At 39.0% G+C, this 12,887-nt stretch overlaps 4 protein-coding genes across 7 annotated transcripts; 3 read left to right on the top strand and 1 right to left on the bottom strand.

Annotated features, from left to right (window-relative positions):
• The first annotated feature begins 191 nt into the window (after nucleotides 1-191).
• LOC17899984 (cold-regulated 413 inner membrane protein 1, chloroplastic) lies at nucleotides 192-1,636 on the top strand. Its single transcript, XM_006305509.2, has 6 exons — nucleotides 192-395; nucleotides 484-627; nucleotides 824-919; nucleotides 1,019-1,083; nucleotides 1,174-1,243; nucleotides 1,363-1,636. The coding sequence occupies exons 1-6, from the start codon at nucleotides 250-252 to the stop codon at nucleotides 1,526-1,528; spliced, it is 687 nt and encodes a 228-aa protein (XP_006305571.1). The 5' UTR covers nucleotides 192-249; the 3' UTR covers nucleotides 1,529-1,636.
• A 257-nt stretch (nucleotides 1,637-1,893) lies between these two features.
• Nucleotides 1,894-3,593, top strand: LOC17898614 (cold-regulated 413 inner membrane protein 2, chloroplastic). 2 transcript variants are annotated; one of them, XM_006305807.2, is made up of 6 exons: nucleotides 1,899-2,071; nucleotides 2,167-2,307; nucleotides 2,605-2,700; nucleotides 2,860-2,924; nucleotides 3,152-3,221; nucleotides 3,303-3,593. In XM_006305807.2, exons 1-6 carry the CDS (start codon nucleotides 1,929-1,931, stop codon nucleotides 3,466-3,468), a joined length of 681 nt encoding a protein of 226 aa, XP_006305869.1. In that variant the 5' UTR covers nucleotides 1,899-1,928; the 3' UTR covers nucleotides 3,469-3,593. The 2 variants fall into 2 exon arrangements, with proteins under 2 accessions (XP_023645718.1, XP_006305869.1); XM_023789950.1 differs by lacking the exon at nucleotides 2,605-2,700 and having other exon boundaries at nucleotides 1,894-2,071.
• A 281-nt stretch (nucleotides 3,594-3,874) lies between these two features.
• Nucleotides 3,875-6,437, bottom strand: LOC17900754 (loricrin). Its single transcript, XM_006303554.2, has 4 exons — nucleotides 5,669-6,437; nucleotides 4,871-5,539; nucleotides 4,513-4,555; nucleotides 3,875-4,433 (listed from the first exon to the last, which is right to left on the bottom strand). The coding sequence occupies exons 1-4, from the start codon at nucleotides 5,730-5,732 to the stop codon at nucleotides 4,205-4,207; spliced, it is 1,005 nt and encodes a 334-aa protein (XP_006303616.1). The 5' UTR covers nucleotides 5,733-6,437; the 3' UTR covers nucleotides 3,875-4,204.
• A 709-nt stretch (nucleotides 6,438-7,146) lies between these two features.
• On the top strand, nucleotides 7,147-12,531 carry LOC17899464 (alpha-protein kinase 1). Of its 3 annotated transcripts, none has more exons than XM_006306703.2 (10): nucleotides 7,147-7,548; nucleotides 7,957-8,000; nucleotides 8,354-8,447; nucleotides 8,557-8,671; nucleotides 9,060-9,568; nucleotides 10,041-10,284; nucleotides 10,373-10,664; nucleotides 10,871-11,035; nucleotides 11,321-11,803; nucleotides 11,902-12,531. In XM_006306703.2, exons 1-10 carry the CDS (start codon nucleotides 7,341-7,343, stop codon nucleotides 12,244-12,246), a joined length of 2,499 nt encoding a protein of 832 aa, XP_006306765.1. In that variant the 5' UTR covers nucleotides 7,147-7,340; the 3' UTR covers nucleotides 12,247-12,531. The 3 variants fall into 3 exon arrangements, with proteins under 3 accessions (XP_006306765.1, XP_006306766.1, XP_023644761.1); XM_006306704.2 differs by having other exon boundaries at nucleotides 8,354-8,474; nucleotides 10,874-11,035; XM_023788993.1 differs by having other exon boundaries at nucleotides 8,354-8,474.
• Nucleotides 12,532-12,887: the final 356 nt, after the last annotated feature.

Genomic DNA, 12,887 nt, shown 5'->3' with positions numbered 1-12,887 from the left:
TTGCATATATGAGTTTGATTCCAACGGTGGAGATTCAAAGATTCCTTGATTGATTGTTAACGTCGGACTCTCGTTTTCCCAATCACGTGTAGTGGTATACTAAGGCTCCACTTCAAAAGCATTTGCCACGAAAAATCCACACGTCCCACTCCCACGTAACGCCTCATATATAATTGACACAACTGATTATTACTAATTTTAACAGAAAGTAGAACACAATCGTCTTACTACACAATACATTACGATACAATGATGGCGAGTCTCTGTCTCTCATCGTCCCGGATCGTTTCTCTCCACCACCAGAAACCTATTCTTTCTTTAAAAGTCCGGCCTTGTACATCGAATATCTCCGGCATAGGTCACGCTACTGGTGCTGTTTCCTTCAATCCGTTAAGGTGATTAATTTTATATATATATTAATCCACTAGAAACATATGATTTCAGATTCTCAAATTCTCAAACAGTATAGTTTTTGTGTGTTAGGTTATTGGCTGATCGTCATCGAACCAGAACCGCTTCGGTTTCGACTAGGGTTGAGAAACGGCGAAAGAGAGGGTCGAGTTTGGTGTGTTATGCTTCTCCCGTTTCTGTCTATAATCTACAATGGGTCTCTGCAATTTCTTGCATGTATGACCTCTCTCTCTCACACACAGACACTTCTACTGTGATTTTCTTAACACATGACATGATGATGTATGATGTATAAGTTACATTACATAGACGTGAATTGCCATGGTTGACTCTGTAGTTTCCTCTGTTTTCATAATGTCATCAGCACTATAACAATATAATAAATATACTGAATGGTGTTTTCTTTTTATAGTGCATTGATTCTTGCAAGGGGTACTGGTATCCATAAGTCCGTTGTTGTTCCACTATTCGCTCTACACGCACCATCCAGCATTGTCGCCTGGATTAAGTAAGATTTTACTATGGTGATTTGAATAACCAATGCTTGTTGCTTTCACAGCCATCTTGAAGCTGCTAACCTTAAACTTATTCATCTTATATTTTCTAGGGGAGAATATGGCGTCTGGGCAGCATTTTTGGCGCTTATTGTTCGACTCTTCTTCACTTTTCCAGGTTCTTATTCCTCTTTGAGTAGAGTTGGGTTACAGGCTATGTAATTTTAGTGTTGTGATATATAATTTTTATACAATGCTTTATTTATAGCTGAACTTGAGCTGCCATTTATTGCATTACTCCTGGTGATTGTTGCTCCACATCAAGTTATGAGCATAAGGTTAGAATCTTAGAATAATGTAATGTTATTGTCACTTGTGAATTGTGATCATCAAGGTTTTATATACTTATAGAGAGACTCGTTAATAATTTTTTTTATTTATATATATATACTTGCAGAGGGAGGCAAGAAGGTGCTATCATATCTTTAGCGATCTCTTGTTTTCTTGCTTTCCAGCATTTCTCAAAAGCAGGCAGCTTGGAGAAAGCATACGAGAAGAGTTCAGTTCTTGCAACTGTAGCCATTATTGGTCTCACTGTTGTATCACTTCTTTTCTTGTTATAACTTTTCTCCTTTACCGCACAAAAAGAACTCTCATATGTAAAAATCAGTGTAACAATGTGTATGAAGGGAAACAAATAATGTCATAATGATGCTTGTATTTGTTCTTTACAATTCTTTTTATAAAATTTTCGAAAAAAGAAATATATCAAAATAAAATCAAAATGAATCTGAAAAATTAAAACAATGCATAATTTGTCATGTTTTGTGTGAATTGGGATATTTTAAAGCTGACGTGGAATCCTACGTGGTTAGATTTGCATTGCGCCTTGAAGGCTGAAGCATATGTCGTGCAATATACACCGTCCACGTAACGATCATGGATTTATGCAAATGATACTAATTTAACGGAAAGAGTTCACTCCGTCATCTTCTCACCACCGTAACTAGTCTAAACAATTACATGGCGAGTCTCTGTCTCTCATCGTCCCGGATCGTCTCACTTCACCATCAGAAACCATTTCTCTCGCTTCAACTCCGGCCTCGTCCTTCAGCTCTCTCTGGTCTAGGTCACGCTACGAGTTCTCTTTGCTTCAATCCGCTGAGGTATAGTGACATGGAAACACGCGGTTTTTTCAAATTTCTCAATCTGTGGATTTCGATTGTTTCCGGGTCGTTTAAGTAAACGAGTGTATTCGTAGGTCATCGGCTGATCGTCGCCGAACCGCTACGGTGCTGACGAAAGTTGAGAAGCGGAGGAAGAGAGGATCGAGTGTGGTCTGTTATGCTGCTCCGATGTTGTCTGTTCATAATCTACAATGGATCTCCACAATTTCTTGCGTGTATGATCTCTCACTCTCATTAACTATGATATGCTGTTGGAAATATTCCGACGTGTGGATTCATTACAAGTTATAGCTCGATTCGGATTATAGCAGATGATTTCGGAAAAGAGAATTAAATGTGTGAATCAGTGACATTTATACAAACCTTGCTTACATGATTTTTGATACGTTTGAATGCCTTGGAATCGTGTGTGGAAGTAAATTGAGATTGATAATTCTTTTATTTCCACTGATTCATATTGTCAGCAGCATATGAGTTTAATCTCTGTGCTGAATGTTGTTTCTTCTTTCTAGCGCATTGATGTTTGCAAGGGGTACTGGTATCCATAAGTCCTTTGTTGTTCCACTATTCGCTCTACAAGCACCATTGGGCATTGTTTCCTGGATGAAGTAAGCTTTTTCATGGCTGGCTATATGATACATTGTCATTTACCAATGCTTGTGGATTTTGTTCCTTTCTTTTTTTTGTTTTGCTGGATGAGAGAACTTTTTATGCTCCTATAGAAATCTTGAAGCCCTTATACTTAAAATCCTGCATCTAATTTGCAGGGGTGAATATGGAATCTGGGCAGCATTTCTGGCGCTTCTTACTCGACTTTTCTTCTCGTTTCCAGGTTCGTATTCATCTTCAAGTAGGGTGGGTTATAGGGTGTTGAATTCTACTGTTGGATTTTTATGTTCAACTGCCATTTACTGGGAATGAAATTCATGCTAGTTTCCAACATCAAAGCCTCAAATTTCCATTATCAAGTTAAGCTGGCTGGATTCACGCCAGATCTTCAACTTGCAGAAGAATATGCATGCCTTTGTTTGTAATTCTTATAAAATTCCCTGTTTATAGGTGAACTTGAGCTGCCATTCATTGCATTACTCTTGGTGATTGTGGCACCATATCAAGTTATGAGCATAAGGTTAGAGTCTTACAAATGTAATGTCTTGTGATCAAGGTTTTCTTTTCTTTAGTCGGCCTTATTGAATTCATATACATGCAGAGGGAAACAAGAAGGGGCTATCCTTTCTTTAGCAATCTCTTGTTTTCTGGCTTTCCAGCATTTCTCACGAGCAGGCAGCTTGCAGAAAGCATTTGATCAAAATTCAGTTATTGCCACTGTAGCAATAATTGGTGTCGCAGTTGTATCGTTCCTTTTCTTGATATAACTATGCTCCTAACAAAAGGGCTCATCTGTAAAAAGCACTGTAACAATTTCTATGAAGAGACATAAAATAATGTGCTATATTTATTTGCTCAATTTCAATACTTAATGCAAACGTGCTTGCATATTTATCCTCTTTATCAGATGCTTGTATTTGGCACTACTTGCTGCTACTAGATTGATCTTTTAGTCATGTATGATTCCACAAGGAGCTGGATTAAAAACTAATACTTAAGATCATGACTTGGATAGAGCATATTAAGGATATTGTCATCCTTGTAGAAACTGTTTGGAAATGCTGCAGGTATCATGGAGCTTGTCTGTCAATGTCGGCGTGCCTACCTGATTTGGAACGTTGCTGGTAAAGTACTTGAAGTAGCTTTCACATTATTTTCTGTTATATCTTTCCATAATTAATTATGTCTGACATTGCTTTTGTATTTTTTAACCGTTCCCTAAGTATTTTATTTTCTACAACTGTGGAGAGATACATTATGCTGAATGTTTCTACAAGAATGTATATATCCTACGCCCTTTGATTTTGTAATATCTCCTACTAAATAAATATAATTTCAGTGATGAACTATAGCAATAGAACAGATGGTGAGAGTAAGGTCTTGGATTAAAATCTTCTTGCTGATGACAGCTGCTTTCTCGAACTCCGTATAACGTGAAGGTAGATATGGAAAACGCGCCTCATAATTCGCAGAGAATGATTGAAACCCTGACACTTTTTCCTTTTAAAGATAATTTTCCCTGAGCAGTGGCATTAGTATCCCGACTGCTGTAAATAATGAGAGAAGGCTATGTGACACAGGGGTTGCTGAACTTGGAAGCCCGGTTGGCTCTGCCACGCCGAATGGTGGTCCAGAACCAGTTATGCCTGTGTTTGGAGTAGTTATTGGGGGTGGGTATGTAGATGGTGGGGAATTAAAATCCGGTGGACTTAATTGACTTGGTGGGCTTGTGCTGCATGTGGCATAAACATCACTGTTATTTTGTCACTTTTTGGCAGGTTAAGGTGCTAATTTAGGATAGAGAATCATACCTGACTGTTCCTGATGATGATGAGAAGTGACAGCTTCCTTTACCTGGAGCAGTATAACAGCAGATATGAATACCAAGTCTCAGATTTATCTTTGGCGTAAAAGGTGAAAATTCTAGTTATCTAGCTCTTTGACACATTATAATCATTTGGTGGGATAGTATTCTTAGGTTCATGAACTAATTCAAGATACTCAAAACATCTATCAGTTGTGGAGGTTTCTAGTAGCTCACACATCCCATGGAGGTAGCAAAGACAACGGAAACATGGATGCTATGCAGGTAACTTAATTCTAGTTTCCTGTCTCTTATGATTAGACTCTTTGTAGAAGTGTGCATAAAAAAGTTCTAATATGTCTTACTTGGATCTGTGCTGGTGAGTTGTGCTGCCCCTCCAAAATTGCAGCTGTCAGAACCAGGATGCTTCTGGTAATAACTATTGAAAGCAAAGGAAGCATGATCACGAATGGTGTTAGGCTCGTAACAGGCTGCACCTTGTTGGATCTGGCCACAATCAGCTCCTCCATACCCACAAGCATAATCCAAAGCCACTTGTAATGATGTTGGCGAAGCATTTGCTTTCGCTATACAATACTGGCCACTACCACCACCACCACCACCACCACCTCCGCCAGTGTCTCCACCACCGCCACCACCAGTTGCACCACCACCTCCTGCACCGGTGTCACCTCCTCCTCCTCCACCAGGTGCACCACCACCATAACCGCCTCCTCCTCCACCTGCACCAGTGTCACCACCACCACCATAACCACCACCAACATCGCCACCACCACCTGGAGGGGAGGTGCCACCAAGTGGTGGGTAACCACCTGTTGGTGTAGTTCCATCAAGGGGTGGATACCCACCAGTTGGTGTAGTTGTTGGCGTAGTTGGACCTGGGAATGTTGAGGAAGGCGGTGATGGTTGGGTTATGGTTGGTGTGGTGGTGGTACCACCATCGGGAGCTGTAGGATTAACAACTGGTATATCACCTTGTCCTCCTCCCTGACCCTGAGCTATAACATGTAGAGCTGAAATCAATCATTACAAAAATCAGGTCAGTTCGTTGCATCCTTTTAGAACAAAAAATATTCAGAATCACAGGAAAAACAAACAAAGCTTATTCACTATTCTAATGTTATCAGACGCAGAGAGATTACGTGAAGTGATTAGAAGACATAGAAGCATGATGGAGAAACATCGAGAAGCTATACGGTGAGTCATTTTCTTTCCAGTTAAAGCTTTTGAGTTTTGAGAGAAAGAAGAGAGATAGTCTTCAGGTTCTTGGGATTTGATAGAGCTGAAAGAAAGAATTGGTAGCGAAGAAGTTCCCTCTCAGGTATAGATATATCTTATTATAAAGATGAAGAGAAAAGAGAATCATAGAATCTAAGATTTCTTGGGATGGGAGAGAGAAGGGATGCGAAGACATGTAGGAGAGAATATAAGAAAACTTGAGAAAGGAGAAACTAAGAAGCTAGAAGAATCGGCAAGCAAGAGAAAACACCATAAAGAGGAAAAGGTATTTACAGATAAACTTATAGTACATGAAAAATATATAAGAAGCTGCTCCTTTCTTGGTGGGAAACTTCAAATCTCATCGTCACCTTGAGTAACTAGTAAGATGAAACACAAGACAAGAGATGGCCGGTTCGTTATCTGACAAATGTAACTCGGAACTTCTTGTTATTTTTATTTGTATCAGTGGCAAGATTATGACATATGGAGGAGATTATACTTTTTAAAATCAACGCTAATACAATTTGGAGCATTTGAAGATTGTTTAGTTTTTAAAAGCTTTAGGAGAGGTCCTTTTTTAATCTGTTGTCGTACTAAATCGAACAACACAAAGTCCAAAGACTTGTAGGTAACTGAAAACAACGAAAAGCTAAAGTGTTTCCTATGAAAACATAAGGAATCTGCTTAGTAAGCCCAGTTGCGATTCCCTCTCTTTATGTGTTGTTGTCTCCTCCTTCTAAATAAGAGTTTCTTCTCCTTTCATTTGTTTCTTACCTTTTATGTCATACAAATCTTTTCTGATTATGTTTCTTTTATATATTTAGAAAGTTCATGTGCTTAACTTTGCCCAAAGTTACAAATCCAAACTAGTAGTAATCTTTCATAGGAAGCGATATAAAAATCCAAAACAATCGTCACTTTAACTCCTTCCTTATCATGTGTAACCATCATATATAGCTTTGTATTGTCGTTTCTTTTGGTTCTATATACAGATTTGTTCGATTTTTAATAATTGGGCTAATTGGTATCTGATATTTGGTATGTTGTGGTGCCCCTTGTCCGTGTGGACATACTTGCTTCTTTCGCGATACATGCATCCACCAAGCTAGGTTTTAAAAACAAATGAATCATTAGGGGCAAGAGACTCCAAAAGTTAAGACCGTGTACGGTTACTACGTATTTCAAATAAGATTATTGTAAGCCCAAAGGAGCATATTCAAATGAGAGAAAATGAGTTCAGACCACTTTGGTGCTGTCGTGTTTGGTTCGGTTTGATTATGAGACAGTCGGCTGGTTTAAACGAGAGAGCCGGTCCAGTAATTTTACAATTTTAAAAAAGGCAACCGGAAAAAAGAAAAAAAGGAAAAAGGAAAAGAAACAATTATTAGGTGAAAAAAAAAAAAGATCGATAGGGTTTCATTCTACAGATATATCGAGACTCCCCTTGTGCTTCCTTCTTCTTCTTCTTCTTCTTCGTCTTCGTCTTCTTTGTATTGTCGCGACTTAAGAGAGAAACCACAAAAGAAAAGTTTCGTTATTTCCTTTCAGATCTAAGAGAGTGAGAGAGAGAGGCAGCTTTTTCGGCTGATAGAGATGAGCAGCAAGGTCGGCGTCGTTGGCGGCGGCGGAAGTGCCGGAGCTAGGAAAGCCAATAACGGAATTCACGATATTCCGTCAGGGTCTAGAAAAATAGTACAAAGCTTGAAGGAAATTGTAAACGCTCCCGAGGCTGAGATCTATGCTATGCTTAAAGAGTGCAATATGGATCCTAACGAAGCCGTTAATCGCCTCCTCTCTCAAGGTTCCTCCTTTTTTCTTTTCCCCTCTACCTTGTTGTGTATGTGTGGGATTTGGATTGTGAAGATTTGTAGGGTTTTTAATGTATCCCGAGGAGGTTTTCTCGAAATTGACTGATTACTAAGGGTTTCTATTAGGGTTTGATTGGGGTTTTAATTCTGAATGGACCATGTCTCTCTGTTTTTGTTATTGTCCTTAAGTTGCTTCTCCTCTAATGGTTTTTGTGTTCCCCGTGCAAGTATCAAACTTTCTAGCTGAGGTTTGGTATCATCTTAGTGGGATTTTTTCGTAGATGTTGCTAATGGTTTGCTTTCATAGTTCCTGTGATCTTCAGTTTCCTGTTCAAGGCTTGTTTTTGTGGCATATGGCGTCTATTACTGATATTGATACTTGTTTTTTTTTCTCATTTCAGACCCATTTCACGAGGTCAAGAGCAAGAAAGAAAAGAAGAAAGAGGTGAGTCGATCCTGAAAACTTCCATTGTTATTGAAAATAGACCGAGGAAATACCTTTGGTGTTCAGTGTCGGCATTTTAAAATTCAAACTATTGGCATAATCTGTGTATTAGTACATACTTGGACTATGTGTGATACCATTCTGTTTCTAGTACACAATTAAGTCATTGACAGATCTACTGATATTGAAATATTGTCGCAGTGATGTTTTTATACCTATGGACTACTGAGGGCCTTTAAACTAGTCCTCATGTCGTACCTGACTCTAGATAGTTTGCTGGAACAATTTAAGCTAGTTATCATTTTTATTTACTGGTGTTTTGGTGATTTATAAAGTTTTTTCTTTCTATTCAGACGAGGGATGTACCGGATTACCGGCCTCGTGGTACTAATAGCACGTATAACCGTGGTGGTGCTAGAGGCGGTTCTGATCGTTATGCCGGACGAGGTAGATCTACCAATTACATCTCTACTGGTATAAACATGATCTCTAATTATACATAAGATTTATCTAGTTCTAACCATAGGAATCATGCTTATGTGCTTCTGTTGTTCAGATTCTGGAAACTTCCAGGGAAAATCTACAAACAAGAAAGAGAGTGGAACACAGGGTTACACAGCTCCCTGGTCTTCTGCTTCTGGAGTGGCGAACCACCATCAAACACAAAACAGGTTTTCTCTTGAGTGGCTTTCTTTCTTTTGGTAGTTTAATAGCAGTTGAAAGTATGAGTGGATTTTTTTGTTCTTCATATTGAATCAATCAGTTGACTTCATATTTTGCTTACTTAGTTACTGATTGTATGGCTAGGATCCGTTGTTTCACTGTTTTAGTTTATAAAAATCAACCTATAGAATCTTTCACGTACCATTACTGTTTTATTAACTAGAAGCAACAAGAAATTTTACATGCTGGTTTGCTGTTGCATGATGAGATCAGATAGAGTCATTTATTTTCAAGATCTTGTGTTACAGTAGCTTTTTCATTTTGGCTTTTTTCCTTGAATTATGTTTTGTACATGATTTCATTTGGGTCTCATGAATGCTGCTGTATCTTTTGCAGTGATTCTGTTGCTGCCGAAAATAAATCGTCATCTGTTACCTCGGGTGATGGAATATCATCATCACAGTTGGCTTCTGGACATCAAACTGCATGGTTTGGCGCTCCAGGCCAGAGGTCTATGGCTGATATTGTGAAGATGGGTATACCACAGAACAAGCCAGTGAAGCAAAATGTCAGTATGCGTTCTGAGATAAGTCATGAACATGAAATTAGTGCAAATCAGCAGGTCCCTGTTAGAGATGAATGGCCATCGATTGAGAAGCCACTGGCTCCTCGTACATCTGTATCAGTAGCACCAGCAGAATCAGAGGTATGCAATGGTCCAGCTGATTTCCAATCCGATAGAGGAGATCAACATCTGAAAGACCGGTTAGAAAATATACATTTAGCAGAAAATGACCCAGTCGAACATGTGCAAGCTGACTCTGTTCAAGAAGAAGACTCTGCAGTTTCATCCGAATTTGATGATCCTTATCAGACACAGAGCCATCGAGTAGAGCACCACAAAGGTAATATTTTGAATCCTTATAATATGTTTCCATCTAAAATCCATAACGTGGTTGAGTTCCCATTGCCTATCTCGGATATAAATTCTGGTGTTGTGTTTTTCTGGTTTTTGTTGATGGCCATATGTATTTTTTGGATTTTTGCTGTGAATGACAATATGTCTCTTCATCAATTAAGTCACAATGATTTCTTGTGTGTGCCATTAAGATCAATTTTTTTGTGTGTTTCATATTCGTTTGAGCTTCTATATATTGATCATGGGAATACAAATAGGCTTATTGTTCTGTTGGGGGTGATGAAAGATTCTTTGCTGTTTGCTGTCCTAAAACTTTACTTTTTCTTCTCAATCATCTTTTGGTGGTAGAGTGATACTCATTATTTAAATTTTAGATATATCAGAGAATCAAAAGCTTACGAGGATCTTTTGGTGTTCTTGATGGGTTTTTTATTCACCGTCTCAATATTACTTTTCAGATGACGATGATGTTTCGTCTCGTCCACTCAATTTTCAACAACTAACCATAGATAGTCATGATCAAGAAGCCTCACATGAAGAAGATAGACCTGCTGTTGTAATTCCGAACCATTTGCTAATCCATACAGAAGAATGCTCACAATTAAGTTTTGGAAGCTTTGGAGGTTTTGGATCTAGACCTTTGAGCAACAACGTTGAAGAGACTTCTGATGTAGCTCCACCAATCGAACATTCAGATGCAAGGTATTCCATTACTAATATTTGTCTAAAAAATAAAATTATGCGTTATTTTTATATATCCTACTTACCAACTGATCTTGCTTGTTTGCAGAAATACTGAGTACTATGGAGATGAACATCTTGAAGGTAAAGCCAATGAAAATATGGTCCAGGCACCTGCTACTGAAAATTATGATGATTCTTTAGAATCGAGGCGGGAGGTTTTGAAGCAAGAAATCTCTGAGGGCACTCAGGAGCACCAGTACACATTTTCCCAGTCTGAGCCAGGGTATGCGTATGAAAATGCTAAGCAGCAGCAGCAGCAGATGAATACTGCATATGATGCCTCACAGACAAATGCACAGAATCAGATGCAGAATCTTGCTTCGTTATCAAATATGATGGTAAGCTACCTGTGCATTGCATTTCATAGCGGAACCAAATTTCAAAGGTTTTGAAAATCCTAGTTATTTATTAAAGTTCTAAGAGAATCTCGTTTTGCTTTTTAATCAATGCATTCAAAGTTGTTCATATTTTTTCTGAAAGAGCTCTGAAGTGAGACCCATAAATTCTTGAATGTTAACATTGGTTTTGTTCGTTTTTGTCTCAGCAGGGATATACACACTCAGTTCCCAGCAACACTTTATTGGCACAAACAGTACAAAACGTGAGGGAACTTGAGTACCAGTTTTCACCTTTCTCAGCACAGTCTCTGCAGTCAAGAAATAGCAACAATGCTTCATCACTTGGTGGCCAAAGCATTTCCATGCCAGAGGTAAATAATCCCTTTCTCTTTGAGAAACACAGGCTGACAGATTTCTTTCTCTTAGCTTTTATTTTTCAGAGGTAGTAATGTTTACTTAGCCAAATGCGGTAGTTCCTTCATATTCGAAAACTGCTTTTCTTGATTCTGGATTTGGCTTTAACCTGCTTGTTTACTCAAAGTTAGATCTTGAGGAATTGATTCTTATATCACTAGTTTTCAGGGAAGAGTAGTGCGTTCTGTTTATACTAGAAGAGGGTTTGGTATGATTTTGATTTAAATTCTCTTACATTGCAGTCTCTTCGAGGCAGTGGAATTCCGGCAACGCAGCCAACGCAGCAAACTTTACCCGGTGCTAATATCGCTACTGGACCAGCTCTTCCTCAACAGCTTCCAATGCATCCCTACTCTCAACCCACATTGCCTCTAACGCACTATGCAAACATGATCAGTTATCCTATAATGCCTCAGAACTATCCATACATGCCATCTGCTTTCCAGCAAACATTTGGTAACAGCTCATACCACCAGCAACTATCTGCCTCACTGCTTCCGCAGTACAAAACCAATGTCTCTCCCGGTAATTTGCCTCAGTCTGCAACAGCGCCTGCCTCTGCTTATGGATTTGGAAACTCAACCAATGCTGGATCTGCTGGAAACTTCCCTCCTAACCAACAGTCTGCTCCTACGGGAACAACACTTGGTTATGAAGATGTTCTTAGTTCTCAGTATAAAGAGAGTAATCATTTGCTGGCACTTCAGCAGCAGCAACAACAGCAGGTACTTGCTCTTTGTGGTCGTTCCTTACCATTTTTCTTTTGGTTTGAGACATGAATCATTTTGATGACGTTCTTCCTCTTTTGATTTTAATTATTCAGAACGAAAACTCGGCGATGTGGCATCACGGTCATGGTTCCAGAACCATGTCAGGTGTCCCGGCTAACACGTACTACAACCTCCAAGCACAGCAGCAACTACACCAGCAACAACTACAACAACAACAACTACAACAACAACAACAGCAGACCCAGCAAGCAGCGGGAGGGTATCGCCAAGCGCAGCAGCAACAACACCATTATGGATCTCATGGGTACCCAAATTTCTATCAGTCCCAAACTGAAATGTCACTGGAGCGCCAGCAGCAAAACCCTAGGGATGGTGGTGGGTCTCAGGCAGGTCAACAGTCAAACCAAACCCAGCAGCTCTGGCAAAACTCGTACTAAAAAATAAAAGAAAGAGAGTGGTTTTTATTCAGCTTCTTTCGGTTATAGAGGATTGTGTGGCGAGTCTGAAGAGGAAAAAACATGGGTCTGTCTGTTTGGGAATGTAATTTATCATCATCTTTTGTCTCCTCTGTTAACTTAGGGAACACACAACTCTGAAATGTTGTTTGAATCTTAAAACTTTTTTTTTTTTTTTTAACTCTTGCCTCAGTACTTTTTCTGTCTACATGTTGTCTGAATCTTGAAGCTTCATCTAAATGTTGACTAAATGTTGTTTAAAATTCATCAGTAGCTTTGGTCTCACTCAACAAGCTGTTGAAGCTTGCTCTTCACTTCTTCTTTATGTGTGTTTCCCCACAGTATCTGGAGAAAGAAGATGGATTTTTGTTAGCTTAAAAAACAGATTTAGAACTTGGAAACCATCCAGCTGTATAAACATAATAAGTCAATGGAGGAATTGTGAACACGACAACGTCTGAATTGATCTAATCTATTATAGTTTTTCTTGGTAGCAAACATGTGGACTGACTGAGACTATGTGAGAGCGTCGAGTCGAGTCAAAATTTTGAATGTATCAATATTGTATATTACTAGTATTATCATATATGAAAGTATGAACGACTAAATTTGTTTGGTTCCGC

This window comes from Capsella rubella, unplaced genomic scaffold (genome assembly GCF_000375325.1).
Source record: "Capsella rubella cultivar Monte Gargano unplaced genomic scaffold, Caprub1_0 scaffold_1, whole genome shotgun sequence".
NCBI lineage: Eukaryota > Viridiplantae > Streptophyta > Magnoliopsida > Brassicales > Brassicaceae > Capsella > Capsella rubella.
The sequence above is the reverse complement of the archived record's forward strand: the minus strand, read 5'-3'. Positions and strand labels throughout refer to the sequence as shown.